This window comes from Mesoplodon mirus (genome assembly GCF_964341445.2).
Source record: "Mesoplodon mirus genome assembly, chromosome: 3".
NCBI lineage: Eukaryota > Metazoa > Chordata > Mammalia > Artiodactyla > Ziphiidae > Mesoplodon > Mesoplodon mirus.
Genome location: NC_138978.1, coordinates 17,546,838 through 17,563,602, shown reverse-complemented (window position 1 = coordinate 17,563,602; position 16,765 = coordinate 17,546,838). Strand labels below are relative to the sequence as shown.

Below are 16,765 nucleotides of genomic sequence, written 5' to 3'. Positions count from 1 at the left end.
AGCTGGGCGGAGCCAAAGCTGCAGACAGCAAGTCCACCGAGCCAAGAAAACGGTGGAGCCCGGGAATGGGAGGAGCCACGGGGCCGTGGGCGGGGCCCGGCGCTGCGGGCCTCGGGGACCCTGCCTCCAGCTTTGGGAGCGCCGCAGAGGAGGGCGGGGTGGGCGGGGCGAGCTTGGGAGCTGGGCCTGTGTCTGCAGTGGGCGGGGCCCGCCGCAGAGGGGCAGTGCAGGCTGAGAGTCCTCTGCGCGCTAATACCGCGGAGCCTCCACAGCGTCTCTGACAGCACCGGCGCCGGGACCAGCGATCCTCGATACCTCGCGCAAATCGCCGCGGCCTCCACCGCGGCCCGAGTCCAGTCCCTCGCCTCGGCGCCCACATCCGGGGGCGGTCCGGCTCGCCGTCTCTGCGGAGGCCGCATCTGGCGCGCATCTGGAATCGCCCGGTCGGTCGCGCTGGATCCTGCGCCCTCCCTGGCCCGGCCGCGCCGGGAGCCCTGCCCGGAGCTGGAGCCGCACTTGGAGCCGCGGGCCCGGGTCCCTGAGCCGCGCAGCCGGCGCATGGTGAACTCGCTGATATTCGGGGAGATGGCCTTGGCCTTCGGCTGCCCGCCGAGCGGCGCCGGGGGGACCTGCCCCGGCGCGGGTGGCGGCGGCGGGGCCGGGCCAGGGCCATCGCCGGTGACGGCGGCGCTGCGGGACGACCTGGGCTCCAACATCCACCTACTGAAGGGGCTCAATGTGCGCTTCCGCTGCTTCCTGGCCAAGGTGCACGAGCTGGAGCGGCGCAACCGGCTGCTGGAGAAGCAGCTGGAGCAGCAGCAGAGCGAGCGCGAGCGGAGGCTGCGCTACAAGACCTTCTCCCGCGAGCAGGCCGTGCAGACCGGGCCCGAACTGCTGCAGCCACCCGCGCCCGGCGGCGGGCACGGCAGCGGCGCGGCGGCCGGAGCCAACGCCAACGCCGCGGCCCTGGGCGGCCTGCCCCCCGGCGGCGGCTCGCAGCCGCAGCACTACGGCCGCCTGCCCGGGACCATCTGGAGCTACACGCAGGTGCGGCGCACGGGCGGCGGCGGCGTGGAGACCGTGCAGGGCCCCGGCGTGTCGTGGGTGCACCCCGACGGCGTGGGCGTGCAGATCGACACCATCACGCCCGAGATCCGCGCGCTCTACAACGTGCTGGCCAAGGTGAAGCGCGAGCGCGATGAGTACAAGCGGAGGTGAGTGGGGCCCCGCTCCTGCCCCCGCACTCCCGGCCGGGGGGGTCTTCCCTGTCTCCGCGGCCAAGGAATGTGTGCGTTCGGGAGGGGCCGGGGGCGGCAGCTGGTCCTGGCAGGTGGGCTGGAAGCTGTGTTTACAGAACGCCCTACACACGCTTGGAAAACTCAGTTATCTAGTTCCAAGAATGGGAGCGGGCGCTAACTATGGTGGGGGACACCTCCGTTCCGTCACTGGACCAGGCACATTGTTTTCTAAGTGACATAGTGACCATTGGTGTTTTACGTGATCTCATCTAATCCTCATGGCAACGCAAAGTGTGGGGCATTTTTATCCTCGTTTTGTGGATGAGAGAACGGAGGCACAGAGATGCAAGTGACTTGCCTAAGATGGCTTGGCTAATAGGTGGTGAAGCCAGGATGTGAACTACTACCTGGCTAGTCTGTCTTCCAGCTTAGGTACTTTCCCAAGGATGTAGGAGGTGGGCTCTCCTCTGTCAATGGGTGAAAAGAAATAACTCTTAACTAATCCACTGGCTTCTTGTTCCTTGAATTAAAAAGTCATGTGTTTAAGAATGGTTGGATCTGTCCACTGAGGCCAGGGTCTGCTGTCTTGCTCCAGCTCTGTAAGGTCCAGCTGGCTGGGCTGGATAACCAGACCTACATCAGACTGGCCACGAGCTTTTAGAAACAGCTCCCTTCACCTCTCTTCTCCCCACCCCCAATTCTCATGGTTTTTTGGACCCCAACAAACTCAGCCCTGAAGGCCCACAGAAGGAGATAAGCTTAGGCTGGAAGACTGGGCACTGAATGGACCCAGACCACCGTCTCTGGCTGGAGTGTGGTGCAGACTGCCTGCTGAACTGGCTAGCACATTCCTGCCCAGCCCAGATTCCCTAGCTGGGAAACTGACATTGCTTCCTGCCTGCAACCTGGCTGACAGTATTGTCAAATCGGCCTTCTGATAAGAGTAGAGGGGTCTGTCTGTAGCATCTCAGGCCTGGATGGGGGCAGGGCCCTCTGCTGTCCCAGGCATGGGCAACTCTGCATTGGGAGCTGTGGCTCTGAACTTCAGGGCTTGGAGGATGCACTGAGAAGCATCTTTCCTCCATTCCTCGAGTCCTAGTGCTGACATGAGCACAGAGAGCTGGGCATGGGTCTCCTTCCTTTTCCTCTACTGGCAGGCTGGCCACTGGGTGGGATTCAAGTGCCAGCTCCATTACCTGCCCGTGAGAACCACTGGCTGAACCAAGTGGTCACTGAACCACTCGGAAGCCTGTTTACTTATCAGAGAAATGGGAATAATAAAATCCATCCACAGTTGCACAAGGGGTGAGTAGGCTGGTGATGCTTTTTGGAAGGTATAAAGTAATCAGCTTGACATTATTAAACATGATCGGCTTTGTCAAGCTGTCAGGGAGCATTTGCCTGGAGTCTCAGGTCTCTCATGCAGGGCCTGACTTCCTGGGGGTAGGTCTTGGACCCTGCGGGGAGCAAGCTACTCTTCTGGGCTGGTTGTTTCTCCTGAGGACTTGAGAATGGCCTGGTGCCTCGCCATGGGGAGGCCACCTCTCTGCCCCTAGTGGGCAGCTTCCTTGGGGTGGGGCAGAGAAACAGGCACTTGCTCTCGGTGGTGAAACTTGGAGGGCTGGGCCCTTCTGTCTGCCACTGTTGATCGTGTTGTCACGCCCCAGGCTTGCGCTGTGTTTGTTTTATCGTGTGTGTGCTCTTTGGACCTGGCTACTAAGGAGGTGAAAAAACTGTGCCCAATCTTAGAGGGAGATGGGTCGGCATTGAGCAATGCGCTGTTCAAGTTGCACACAGGGTGTGGGGTGTGATGTCAGCTTCTGGCACTGGCCTGGAATGACATGGGTGCTGCTGAGACAGGTGGAGTGTGGGTGTCTCTCTTCCCGCCCTTCTGGGGTGTGTGTGTACCTTCTCTTTCCCCATTTTTTTTTTTTTTTTTTTTTTTTGTGAACTGGGGAGACGCATCTTTTCTGAAGTTGATTCAGGGCTCAAGTTGGATTTTTTCAAAGCAAGTTTACTCCCTTCTTTGAGCCTCAGTTTCCCTATCTGTAAAAGTGAGAGGAGGTGGTCTAGAACTATCCTTGAACCCCTGGCTGCCTCAGAGATGCCTTAGGCAGTTCCTTGAATATTAAATAAAAGTTAATATTTTAAAAATGTTAAAATGGTCATAAAAGTGTGCTCAGTCACTTTTAAGTTCTTAATGTTAACTCACGGAAGTCTACTTAACATTGATTTGTTAGTACTTGGCCTCAAGTTAGAGCCTTCCCCTGCCTTCTCTTTGTCGGATGAGTACTCTGAGATTACAAAGCAAACTGCTTAAAGCTGGTCCCATTTGTAGCTACTAATCTATGAGAGTCAGGATTTTCTTGATACTCTGTAGCCAAAACCAGAGATAGAATTAAAGCGAAGGTGGACCTGTCATCCATAATCCCAGTTCTAAATGTTAATGGATCAAAATAGCCTCATCAACCTCATGGATTGAATTTAGAATAGGTAACTGTTATATCATTGAGTCTACAATATAAATTTATACAAGTAACATTCTGGTTTTACTTGTTTCTGTATTTGGGTTTATCATAAGAATTTTATTTCGGGAAGAGGGCAGGCGTACGATCAGCTTTTTGAAAAGCTTAAGAACCACTGGGTTAGATGATCTCAAAGGGTCTTCCCAGCCTTGACAATATGTAAATCTGAGTTTGAACTACCTGCACGCTTCTGATCTCCTTTTCATAAGAGAATGAGACCAAGGTGCTTACCTGGGCTCTTGGCCACTGAAGGCTTCAGATCCTTCCAGGATGCCTAGCATGGAGTCCCAAGCAGTAGCCAACAGAAGGAGCCTGTGCCTGGAAAGGAAAGGTTCCAGGGTTTCCTCTGGTCCACCTGGAGGAACTCGCAGCCTTGGGGATGTTCATTCTGCGTCTCCAAAGGGCAACCTGGGTTGTGTAGCTCAGTGTTCTCCAAGCTGGGGACTTCTGGGGTTCCACCTCCATGAACGGTGGCCATATTCATGTACCACCATCCATATTATTCCTTATGTAAAATATTTTATATAGCCTTATGGGGTATAATTTACATATCATAAAATTCTCCCATTTTATGTGTGCAATTCAAGGATTTTTAGCTAGTCCACGAGTTGTGCAACTATCAGCACAATCCAGTTTTAGAACACTTACATCATCTCAAAAAGATCCTTTCTGCCCTTTTGCAGTGAATCCCTGTTCCCACCCCAGACCAGGCACCACTGATATGCTTTCTATTTCTATGGATTTGCCTTTCCTGGGCACTTCACGTAAATGGAATCATACAGTGTGTAGTTTTTTGTGTCTGGCTTCTTTCACTTAGATGAGGCTTGGGTGGTCCATCCATGCTATAGCTTATATCAGCAGTACATTCCTTTATAATGCTGAATGATACTCCACTGTATGGGCGGACCACATTTTGTGTATCCATTCACATACATAGTCAATAAAATGTAAATTTAAGAAGTCACCTGTGTGCTACGTCACATCATCTTGTGTGATGTCAGTGCTACCTGATCCGTGCTTTGGAAACACCAACCCAAACCAGAGCCCCTGGCCTGGGGTGACTGGGCCCTGGCCCCGATCTCTCCTGCTTTGGTTTCCTTTTGGTCCAATCAGCTCTGAGCTCTTTACCATGAGGGAAATGTGGTCACTGAAACTGTAGCCGACAAGGTTGTCAAGCATTGATTTGAAAACCAAAACAAACATCTCTACCCTGTCACCATGCAGCGCCACCAAAATATCCTGTTCTGAGTTTGCAAGCTGGGGGGCCTTTCCCTGGGAGATTCCTACTGAAACTACATAAACTTTAGACAGGCAGAGAGTTTTCTAAATGGGCATCCTAGAGACCCAGACTCCAGGTCTGGCTCTACCATTAGGCGCTGTGTGACCTCAGGCCAATTTCTGCCCTCTCTGAGCCTTAGGTCCCCCCACCTATACACAACAGGGTTCCTTTAGGTGATCCCTGCCAGCTCGCTCTACATTTCGGTCTGTGACTTGGAGGGGCCCAGTTCAGGGCTGCTCTTTCTGCCTCCTGAGATGACAGTGTGGCCTTTCTCTGTTCTGGGCCTCCCCCTTTCCTGCCTCAGGCCCCGTGTGGTTTGGAACCAGCTGGTTTTGTTGCCTCCCCTTGCAAGTTGCTGAGTGTCTGTGCCCCTGACTCCAGTCAGCCTGAAAGTCTTGGTTTGTTTTCCCTGGAGCTTTGTTTGAGAGCCAGGATGACCACAGTGATCATTTAGCCTAGTGGTTTTCAAGTGGACTCTTTGGAGCCCTGGAGTCTAGAAGAGGGTGTCTTGGGGGTGATTCTGGGGACAGTCAGGGGGGCTGACCACCTAGGATTTGGCCAACATCAAACACAGCAGCTCCACTTTCATGTTTCTCAGATTAATATTCTAAGGGAGATTCGATTGGAAACCAGGGTTTTACAGTTTAGAAGAAAAGGAAGAAAGAAATCGCCGATTCAGCTGAACACTTTCATTTTAGAGTTGGGGAAACTGAGGCCCAGAGGGAGCTGACCCACAAAGCCGAGCCAGGCAGAACTTCCGTCTGCCATTGAGAGCTTTCTTCCCTGCCCTGAGGTGGTGCCTGCATCATTTGCCTTCCACTGGGGCTTGGCAGAATTCTCTCCACCTTTTTTATGTGTCTGCCTTTAAGCATTTTTTAAAAAGCCACTTTCAGGGATAGGCGGGATTTTGTCACAGCTATTTCTGATCATGAGCCGGAAGCGGCTGGGCTGTTGGCCTGAGTGGAGGGCTCCAAAAAGGGCTGGTGGTTGAGCCAGCTGGAGCGTCCCTTGCCTTTTCCCGTCATGCGCTGGGAGGCCCTTGAGCAGGTGGGTGCTGGCCCCTAAGTGCCCCAAAGCCACAAGACTGCCCCGGGAAGCTGGTCAGAGGGCTTCGTTCCCTGCCACTTCCATTGTTTTCGAAGCTGCTGATATGGATTCTTTATTTCTGATTTTCCTGGGAGGCAGCCTGGGATCGTGGAAAAAGGGATTGAACCCCGGTTCTGCCACTCTCTGTGTGACTATGGGCAATTGCTTGGCCTCTCTGAGCTGCCTGAGACACTGCTTTCTGTAAAAGAGGGAGAATAACTCCCCTAGGGATCGGAAAGGAGTAAATAAGCTCATGTGTTAAGGCACATGAAGCTCCCGGGACGTCCCCCATCCCAGAGCCCTACCCCCACCCCGCCCCAACCCGCCCCTGCAATATCTGTTCCCTTCATTTACAAGGATTTCTCAGCACAGCGCTGGACTGCCTGACACATCCATTTCAGGACCCGTTGTCTCTCTCTGTCCTGCGGAAGGTGCCAGAGATGGTGCTGGCGGCAGAGGGAGAAAGGGCTACTTCTTTGTCCAGCATCTAAGGAGGCTGTTCTTCCTACTCTTAGTGGTTGATTTGTGCCTCCGGGAATCTCTGGCCCCCCCCTGCCCTTTCTCCCAACCTCCTTTAAAAGAAACACGCCCCCTGCCCCCAACCCCGCCCCGCCTTCATTTAGCTCCTCAGTATTCCAAGTCGCTTGGGTTAGGCTGGCAGGCTCTTCGGGAACAAATTTGGGAGGGCTTTTCAGAGCCTCAAGCTAGAAGGAGGGGAATGAGGTCCCAGAAAAGAAAAGGAAACAGGAAGCAGGAAGCAAGGATACAGCTGACACTGAAGATTCCTTCTCCCAGGAATTTGAGGCGGGGCTTTTGCCTTGGCCACCGGATACAGGCCCCTGGGCCCCACCAGCTTACAGACAGACACACACACACAGAGACACACGCGCGCACGCACACACGCAGGAGCGCGCTCTCAGGCTCTCTCTCCAAGCCCGTGGCTGCATCCCCACACGTGTCGGTGTTTGAAAGACATAGAAGGGTAGACCCAGAACTTGCACACATCCTTTGCTGCTAAGAGATGCATGGACTTCCAAGGGAATTGATTTGAACCATGCCATGTGTCAGTGATACCAGAGGCTGCGGACTTTGCATGTGGAGTCCTGGCTTTCGATCACATTGATGAGATGCAACCGGCTTGGTGCTCCGTTTATTTCCCAGGTCATAGATGGCAGGAGGCCCACGACAGGGAAGGAGGTAGCCCTGTTGTTCCCTCAGGGTCAGGATATGTTGCTCTCCCCTGACTTTCTTGCATCAGGCATCCCTGAGCACCCACTGCCTCCCCATCACAGGACCGTACACCCTGAACTGTAATTGCCTGGGATGTATCTGCCCCCTCCACTGACTGTAAGCTCTGTGGGGGCCGGCTCCGAGTCTGTCTTCTTCGCCTTGTACACAGACAACCCATCCAGGGCCTGGGCAGAGTCCATGCTGAGCAAGTATTTGTGCAGTGAGGGGCGCTCTGTGCCCGGCTGCTGCGTGCTGGTAGGCCCCAGTGAGGCTGGGTTGACACAATAACTGACACGCATGGACTCTACATCCGGCAGACTCACAGCTTGTGGAGGGCAGGGTCTGGACCTGGAGTCAGGAGACCCCCGCTCCGGTCCTGACACATCAGTTCAACAAGTTCGAATGAATACCTGTCTCCTGGTGCCACATGCTGGGCTGCCAGTGCAGGAGTTAAAAGCTGAACGAGGGCTTCCCTGGTGGCGCAGTGGTTGAGAGTCCGCCTGCCGATGCAGGGGACGCGGCTTCATGCCCCGGTCCGGGAAGATCCCACATGCCGCAGAGCGACTGGGCCCGTGAGCCATGGCCGCTGAGCCTGAGCGTCCGGAGCCTGTGCTCCGCAACGGGAGAGGCCAAAACAGTGAGAGGCCCGCGTACCGCAAAAAAAAAAAAAAAAAAAAAAAAAAAAGCTGAACGAGCTTGGGCTACCACTTTGCCTCTCTGAGCCTCAGTTTCCTCATCTGGAAAAGGGGGATGCTGAGATCTGTGTCCCAACATTGTGAGAGCAGTAAATGGGCTCACAGAGCTACAGTACATTGTAGGTGGTGAAGTTCCAGGAGTTACACAGCCAGATTTCACAGGGCAGAAGGGGTGAGCAGTGCTGGCTTTGTGAGGTGGGCAGAAGTCAAGAACGGGGCTTGGACCTGGGGAGAGGGTAGTCTATGACCTTGCTGGCAGCATCTGGGGGTTGTGAAGCCTCTTGGCAGGACTGGTGCTTAGAAGAGGTGCTTAGAAGATTCCAGGCCAGGTGGGAGGCTGGTGAAGATTTCTGATGCTGCCGCCTGCCTGCCAGGGCAGTGCCCTCCCAACCCCAGTGGGCACCCATGCTTGGCTTCCTGGGCAGGATGTAGTTTCTTGCTCTAGTTCTTGGTACAAGAGTAGTTGTCACCCAATACTAAATCTGGCAAATGCCTTAGGTTCCCTTGAGGGCCTGTGGCCTGACTGAGCCCCCTGGGGTGTAGCAGGGGGCAGTTAGAGCCCTGTGGAGTCCAGGTCGCCGTCCTGGCTTGCCTGGGGTGTGAGATAAGCTTCCTGTTGCCCACCTGGGAGTGGGGACACTGGGAAGATGGGCTCGCCCAGTGCCCTAGGAACACTCTTGTCTCTGTAACTTTATTGGAGTGATCTGGATTCTGTGCATGCCATTTAATCTCTTGCACCTTGATGTGTTGCTCTATAAAATGGGGATAAGTTTTCTTATGCGTTCTGCTTCCCAGGGTTGCTATAAGAATCAGTTGAGGGGCTTCCCTGGTGGTGCAGTGTTTGATAATCCACCTGCCCGTGCAGGGGACACGGGTTCAATCCCTGGTCCAGGAAGATCCCACATGCCGCGGAGCAACTAAGCCCGTGCGCCACAACTACTGAGCCTGTGCTCTAGAGCCTGTGAGTCACAACTACTGAGCCTGCTTGCCACAACTACTGAAGCCCTGCGAGCCTAGAGCCCGTGCTCCGCAACAAGAGAAGCCACCATGATAACAAGCCTGCGCACCGTAACTAGGGAGAGCCCGTGCATAGCAACAAAGAAAGACCCAACACAGCCAAAAATAAATAATAAAATAAAGTAAAATAAATTAAAAAAATAATAATAAAATAAATCATAGTGAGTTCATAGCCACCATTAATTGAGTACCTACTACGTGCTAAGCTCTGTGATGAATTCTTTAAATAAGTGAGATTTAATTATTAGAGCAATTCCAAGAGGTAGGATTGATTCTGTTCATTTTACAGATGAGAGTTTCAGAAGGGTGAAGAACTCTGCCCCAGATCTCCCAGCGAGTCCAGCCTGGGTCTCCAGACCCCAAGTTCAGTGCTCTGCCTGGCGGAGACGCACGCTGGCTTTGTCTCATGCGGCCTGGAGGCTGGTGAAGCTGGCACAGGATGGAGGAAGCAGGCGAGAGGCAGGCTGAGGTGTGGGTCTTCCCGGCGCCTGTCACAATATTGCCGGGGCGGGTGGCGGAACAGGAGGTGGCCACCATGCAGGGAAGACTTCCTGCTGTGACTTTAGAGTAATTATTTCTGGTGAAGCCAATGAATCACTGGCAACGCAGGCAGATGAGCCTCCTGGGCTGCCATAGAGGGCGGGCCAGCACCCCTGATCTCTGAGGATTGAGCTCTGGGGAGGGGGAGTTCCTGGCTTGGCAAATCTAGGCTGGGAGACCTGGGGATGAGGGTGGGGGAAAGGATGGCGAGCTAGGAACACGAATCGTTACCTGTCAGGCACTTTCCATGTGATCTGATTTAAACCTTGTGACAACCCTGCACGATGGAAACCGAGGCTCAGAGAGGAAAATTAACTTGCCCCAAGTCACATAGCAAAGCCAGGACTGGATGTGGGTCTCAGACTCTAAGTTTCAGTGCTCCTTTTGTCACGCCCAGCGCCTGAGCACTCCCGGGGCAGTGCTCATCATCACTGCCTGATGACGAGCAGGAGAGAGCAGTGGACATTCTGGTGGCCGGAGGGAAGCTGGCCTCCACCCTGGGCTCAGGTCTGACTTCTGCTTTTGGTTGGTGCTGTGAACTTTGCCAGGGTATAGGGAACTTGTTACAGTCATTCTGTGCCTCTTGTTGGGGATGATGAGCTTGCTGGGTGTGGGTGTCTGAGAAACCAAGGTTCTGTTCTCTGGACAGTGGCTGGGCACCCACCGTGTGCCAGGCCCCATGCTGGGCACCAGGGTGAAGCAGACACAGCCCCTGCCCTCAGGAGCTCGGTGTCTGGGGACACAGACAAATGGGACAATGTCATGTGACAAGTACCTGCCCAAATAGTGCCTATGCATACTCGAGGCACAATAAATAGTAATTAATTAAAAAAATATTTATATACCATGTACCTTTTGCCGGCTGCATTCAAAGCAGTTTACGAATATTTAATTTATATGACCTCATAACAACTCTATGAGTTGGATACTATCATTAGCCCATTTTAGAGATGCTGAAACTGAGCCACAGAGACATTGAGGGAAGCCGGGCCAAGACAGGAAGTGGCGAGCCAAGATTCGAACCCAGGAAGTCAGGCTCCAGATCCAACCTCTTATCCTGTGTGGTACCCGGGAAGGGGCATGTGCATTGCAAGCAGCTTTCCTGCTCTGAGCCTCAGTTTTCCCTTCTGTGTAATGGGGGTTATAAATCTGGCCTCATGAGGCCGTTTGGAAGATTAAACGAAGTGATGCCTGTGGAAGCATCTTATAAACTGTTGAGTGCTGTGCCCGTGGTGACTAAGTGATCGGAAGCCCTGGGCCACACCCACGCTGCTGTTTCTTCTCCAACTTCCCATGCAACCTGGGGCTACTTGAAGTTCCATGAAAGGTCCTGTCCTCCCCTTGCCTTTATATCACATCTCCCCTAGATCCCAAGTCAAAGGACAAAAACCTTTGGAACTAAACAGCTCGGAGCTGAGCGTCTGTGTGGAACTTGGAAGCTGGGAAGAGAGGAGTCCAAGAGTGTTTCTACTGCTTATCAGCTCCGTGACCTTGAGAGAGTCCTTGCTTCCTTATCTGCAAAATGGGGATGGATAGGCATATTGCATGGGTGACATGAGAAAGGGACTGAGGTGACAGCCCTCAGACACTAGCAGCTGCTGTGATGATTTTTTAAATTAATTTTTATTGGCGTGTAGTTGCTTTACAATGTTGTGTTAGTTTTTGCTGTACAGCAAAGTGAATCAGCTATACGTATACATATATCCCCTCTTTTTTGGATTTCCTTCCCATTTAGGTCACCACAGAGCCTTGAGTAGAGTTCCCTGTGCTATACAGTAGGTTCTCCTTAGTTATCTATTTTATACATAGTAGTGTATATATGTGCCATGATGATTCCTTCAGTGAGACTGGGGGTCCTGGGGAGAGGAGCAAGGGGGCACTCCGGTGGCACTGGGGCCCTGGCCTGGGCTGCGCTGGGTCGGGGCTGTCTCCAGGGCGGCTCTGAGATGCTTGCTCAGCGCTCTCTGGCCTGCGTGCTCCGACTGCAGGATGTGCAGGTGCACACAGCCCCCTGCTCATCTGCTGCACGACGGAGAGACACCCCCACAGTGGAGACACTGCCTTCCACCCTCTTAATTGGCATTTTTATTACTTGGGTTATTTAAGGAGTTTCTTGGCTCGCTGCCACCTGTTTGCCGTCTAGGGGGAGGGGAAGAGCTGGGTCTAAGTGGACCTTGTGAAATTCCCCAGCAGACAGGCCTCTCTCTGGGCAGAGTCGCTACATCTTCCCGGGGCCCACTGGCACCCCCGTTTTGTCCCCGCCTGCTGTGGTTAATGGGCAGAGGGCCATCCGGGGGGCAGGGTGTGGGTGGAGACTGAGACTGGGATAGATGTGGGGAAAGCTTGTTGCAGAGTCAGAGAGAGCCTTGGAGCACTAGGCGGGACCCCGGTGGGACCCTGTAGTGCCTGAAATCCAGGGATTCTGGAAGACAGCTGAGCCAGCTTAGGGCCAGTCAAGGAAGGCTTCCTGGAGGAGACGTCAGCTGAGTTGTGTTTTGAAGGTCCAGTAAGAGTGGAAGAGAAGGGGGAAGGGTGCTGCCCGTAGAGAGAACAGCTTGTGCAAAGACCTGTAGCTGAGATCGCCATGCTGGTGCACCACCCAGGCCCGGGCTGGAGTCAGGACACAGCCAGAACCTGGCCTGCCTGCTCTTTCTTCTCCCCGTTCCTGGCCTCCCTCCCTCCTCATGGCCTTCTTGGCTCTCTTTGCTCTGTTTTGCTGCCTCTCCTCCTCTCTCCTTTCCCTCTTTCCCTCCTTTCTTGTTTTGGTCTCTGTTCCCTATGGCTGGTGGCAGGGGAGGGCTGTGAGGGGTCTCTGTCCCCCACCCCCGCCCAATGCCAGGCCTTGGTGGGGGGCTCTTTGTTTGCCGCTGGGGCTTTGTGAACCCGTGCGTGAGCCCATGGGTGTGCGCATGTGTCTGTGAGTATGGGGCTGAGAGCCTCTTTCTACCCCCTGTGGACTTGGAGGCCCCGGGGTCAGGACCCCACCTCTGTCCAACGCAGACCCCTTGTACTATGGGCCTGGGGTCTTGACATCAGGTTGGGAGACAGGGGAGGTTGCCTGGTGAGCGGGATAGCTGCCAGGTTAGAGGTCAATGCTGTCATGGGGGCCTCAGCCTCCCCCACCCCATCAAGGTCTGGGCCTGTGATTAGACACTGGTCGGGGAGTGAGCTGGGGAGGCTGGGCTGCTCACCTCACCTCTCCCGCCTGACTGCCCCACCTGCCCCTTCTCCCTCACACCTGTGCCTTCCTCATACCCCCTGTTGGGCCCAGAGGGTTTGAAGCTCTCTCTGAGGTCATTTAATCCATCCTCCTGCTTCTAGGAGACGTCGTTCCCCTGTCATCCCAGATGACTAAATGTGCCTGGTGTCTTTTGAAGAAGACCTTCTGAGAGTTTGTCCCTCAGTGTTTTATCTTTTTCTCTCTACCCCCACCCACATGCCCATGACCATTTTACAGATGAGAAAACTGAGGCCCAGAGAAGGAGAGCAGCTCCCTTGAGGTCACACAGCACAGTAGGGGCTAGAACCCAGGTCCCCTAAACAGGGCTCCTTTGAAACCCTTGGCCTAAGGGATCCTTCTGGAGGCTGCTGGTCCTTTAAGGAGGGCTTTGGAAAACTTCCAGAGGCCAGAGAATGTAGAGTGAAGAGGCCTCGGAGCCTGTCAAAGTAGAGCCCACACGGACCGAGCCCTGCCCCTTGGCCAGACATCCGGGTCCTCAGTGCTGCAGATGAGGCTCTCTTGGCCTACAAAAGAGACATCTGAGGTCACCTTGGGTTTGTCTCCTGGTAACAGGAGGCAATGTCCTGAACTCGGCCTGGCGTTGGCGTCTTGGGGTGTTGCCTGACTGGCTGACTGACCTACCGTCCCTGTCTGCCAGCCGTGTGCTCAGCTGTGCATTTCTCTGTGCCTTGGTTTCCTCTTGTATAAAATGGGATGACGAGACCCACGGGGTTGTTGATGAGCCTGGCCCACTGAGGGCCATTCCATCCCCTTTTCTCTGGGGTGAGCCCTGGAGTTGGAGGTCTGAGAACTTTGCCCACAGTCAGGAGTTGGGTGAACCACAAAGGCCGATCCCCCAGTCTTTACAAAGACCATGTTTCTTGAGTCCCCAGCCTGGGGCTGGGCCCTAACAAATAGTATGTTTGGATCTGTACACAGTTTTATATGGAAAGTCTTAATATTACATTGCAACTGGTTTGACACTTGCCTTTAAAGAAAGTATTGATGTTTAAAACATCAGGACTTATTCAAGTTGGGAAAACTGGGGTCAGAGCTCACCAGGCTCCTGACAGAGCCACGATTAATCTGATGCTGAGTTCAGGGAAGCCCCAGCGTGTAGGTTGTTCCTTTCTGGGCCTTAAGGCATAATACATCCATGGGGAGTTAAAAAGAAATGATTTGTTCACTCCTCCTCGATTGCACTGTCAGCCAGCGATCGGGGCCTTCACTTGGGTGGGAGCTCTGATCCTGGAGTGAGATCACCTGGGTTCCCATCACCACCCCGGGGATGGGTGTAAAATGGGGATGACATCGGTAAAATGTCTGTAAAATGGGGATGAGAGCCTTAGCTCACGGGTTGTAAAGAGGGTTCCGTGCGATGGTGCACGCCGAGGGCTAAGTGGGGTGCTGGCCGCTGAGCTGTTATTGCCCTGTCCCTTCTGTCCCAGCCTGGCCCTCACCAGCCCCCAAGGCCCCACACAGTGAGAACCGCCTCTTCCCTCCCCGTTCCGGCTGCAGAGTGGCCTTTGTGTTCAGAGCACTTCCTTTCCCCATCAGAGCTGCCTGCTTGGCTGGCAAGGAGGAGGTCACATCCCCTGCCCTCCCCAGCAGACTGTCAGCGCAGGGTCACTGGTAGGGCAAGACCTAACATTCGAGGCTGTGGCCAGCACAGTGTGTCCCCTGGAGCCTGTGGCTTCCAGTGGCCTTGCTGGAGAGTGGTCTTCAATGGGGAGTCTGTCTGTGTCCCTGCCTCCCTGGTGAGGGGCCCCCGAAGTCCCAGCATCCTTGTGCGGATACGGAGGCAGCCTTGGGACCCATCCCTGGCCTGAGGTCTCACTGTGAGGCAGGGGCTGAGCTGGGGTTTGAACCTGAATCTGATGGACTCTTCCAGAATAATTCCGGCCACACTCCCAGGCTCAGTCTTTCAGGTTGAGGAGTGGGCTGCATGTTCCTGGCCCTGGCCCTTGTGCTGAGATATAGGAGTTCAAGTCCTATCTTACACCTCAGGGATCACCGGGGCAGCTTTTCTTCCTGAAGGCCATGGGAATATGTCTCCCAGGTTCTGGTCCAGCCCACTGACTATCTCTGTGAAGCCTTATGGGTGAAGCACCCGCTCCCAGACCTTGGCAGAGAGGTGACGTTGAAGGCTGTCCTGGCACTGTTTTTCCGGAGTTGATGTCAAGGCAGCTGGTTTAGGGTTTCGCCTCTGAGACAAAGGCTGCTTTGTAGCTTCTGCTGGGTTTAAGTCCAGGCATATCACCCTCTCAAGGTGGGAAACAAGGTAGAAGGGATTGCAGGGAAACTCTGGGAGGCTTCACTCACCCTCAGCTCCTCCAGGAAGGAAGCCAGGATCTCATAACCCCATTATACTCCTCTCACCGTTCCCCGAGCACATCCCATGTGCCTGATGCTGTTCAAAACTTCACGGATGTTTTGAACTGCACAAGACTCTTGAACCTCGCAAGACTCTTGAAGGGTAGCTGTGGTTAATGCCCACTGTACAGATGAGGAAACAGTCTCGGCAGGTGAAATGACTTGTTACTTGTCATGGCCAGAAAGTGGCAGAGCTGGCATGTGAACTTGGGTCTTAAAAGATCGTCACTGGGGTTCTATCACTGTCCAGTCTCATTTCAAACCCAGCTTTGGGAGGGTGCTTCAGGAGGTTGAGGCGCCCCAGGGGAAGGCTGGAGCAGATAGGTCTCATGGCTTTTGGGATCCATAGCTTCTCTTCTCAGGATTCAGAGTTGAGTCACGGTGCTTGGAGCATGTGCTGCATATTTAAGAATGTGTGTGTGGGTGTGAGCACAAGTTAGAGAAGGGTGTTGGACGGTGGAAGGTCTATAGTCACGGGAAGGTGATTCCAGGGAGCCCTTGAGGGCAAGTGTAACGAATCATCCCAGGGGACACCTAGGACCTCCTGCTCTTCTTTTTCAGGAATTACTCCGCTTGATCATTCATTCATCCATCCATCCACCTGTTCATTCATCCACCTATTCGTCCATCCATCCACCCATCCATCCATCATTTTTTTGTTGTTGTTGAAGATGTTGGGGGTAGGAGTTTTTATTAATTAATTTATTTTTGCTGTGTTGGGTCTTCGTTTCTGTGCGAGGGCTTTCTCTAGTTGCGGCAAGCAGGGGCCACTCACTGTCGCGGCCTCTTCTCGTTGCGGAGCACAGGCTCCAGACGCGCAGGCTCAGTAGTTGTGGCTCACGGGCCCAGTTGCTCCGCGGCATGTGGGATCCTCCCAGACCAGGGCTCGAACCCGTGTCCCCTGCATTAGCAGGCAGACTCTCAACCACTGCGCCACCAGGGAAGCCCCCATCCATCATTTTTAGGGTGCTTGTGCTTGGCCCTATGCTTGGGCCCTGGAGATGGTGCTGCATGGATTGGAAAGGCAGACTCCTTTCCCTAGGGAGCTCGCCGAATGACTGTGAAACCAGAGCTGCACGAGTCCTTAGAGATGTTTGATTTCTCCCCCAGCACACACTTTTCAGAGGGGTAGTGACTTGCTAAAGGTTACACAGCAAGTTGGTGGAAAACCTAGGACTCAGAGCCAGGTCTGTGGATCCCAGCCCCATGTTCTTGCATCTCTGCTGTGCTGACAGACGGCTCCACTCCTGGCTGGCGGCCCTCTCACCTGGCCCTTCCTTCCTCGGCTATTTTGATGTGTTCTTGGGCTTTTCTGGAGTCTTCTGCAGCCTCTCTCCTGAGAGACAGCCAGAGATCCTGGTTGGACCAGCGTACAGGCCCCAGGCTGGAGCTGGGCCTGGCTGTGCTGTACCCTGAGATGACACCATTGTCCACTTGGAATGTCAGGTTGGCTGGGCACCCGAGTGCAGAGACTCGGAGGCCCTGCTTTGCTTGTGGACTCCAGCTTGCTGTCCCCAGAGGGTCTCCAGAGGTCATCTGTTCCTCCCTCGCCTTGAGGGTAG

At 54.2% G+C, this 16,765-nt stretch overlaps 1 protein-coding gene across 2 annotated transcripts in view; it reads left to right on the top strand.

The window, feature by feature from the left end:
- The first annotated feature begins 246 nt into the window (after positions 1-246).
- Positions 247-16,765, top strand: part of IFFO2 (intermediate filament family orphan 2) — a 50,134-nt gene continuing 33,615 nt past the window's right edge. The window contains exon 1 of one of the 2 annotated variants that reach the window (XM_082613291.1): positions 247-1,214. In XM_082613291.1, coding sequence (XP_082469417.1) covers positions 559-1,214 — 656 coding nt within the window. In that variant the 5' untranslated portion in view covers positions 247-558. The remainder of the gene's footprint in view (positions 1,215-16,765) is intronic. The other variant, XM_082613290.1, reaches the window with a different exon arrangement.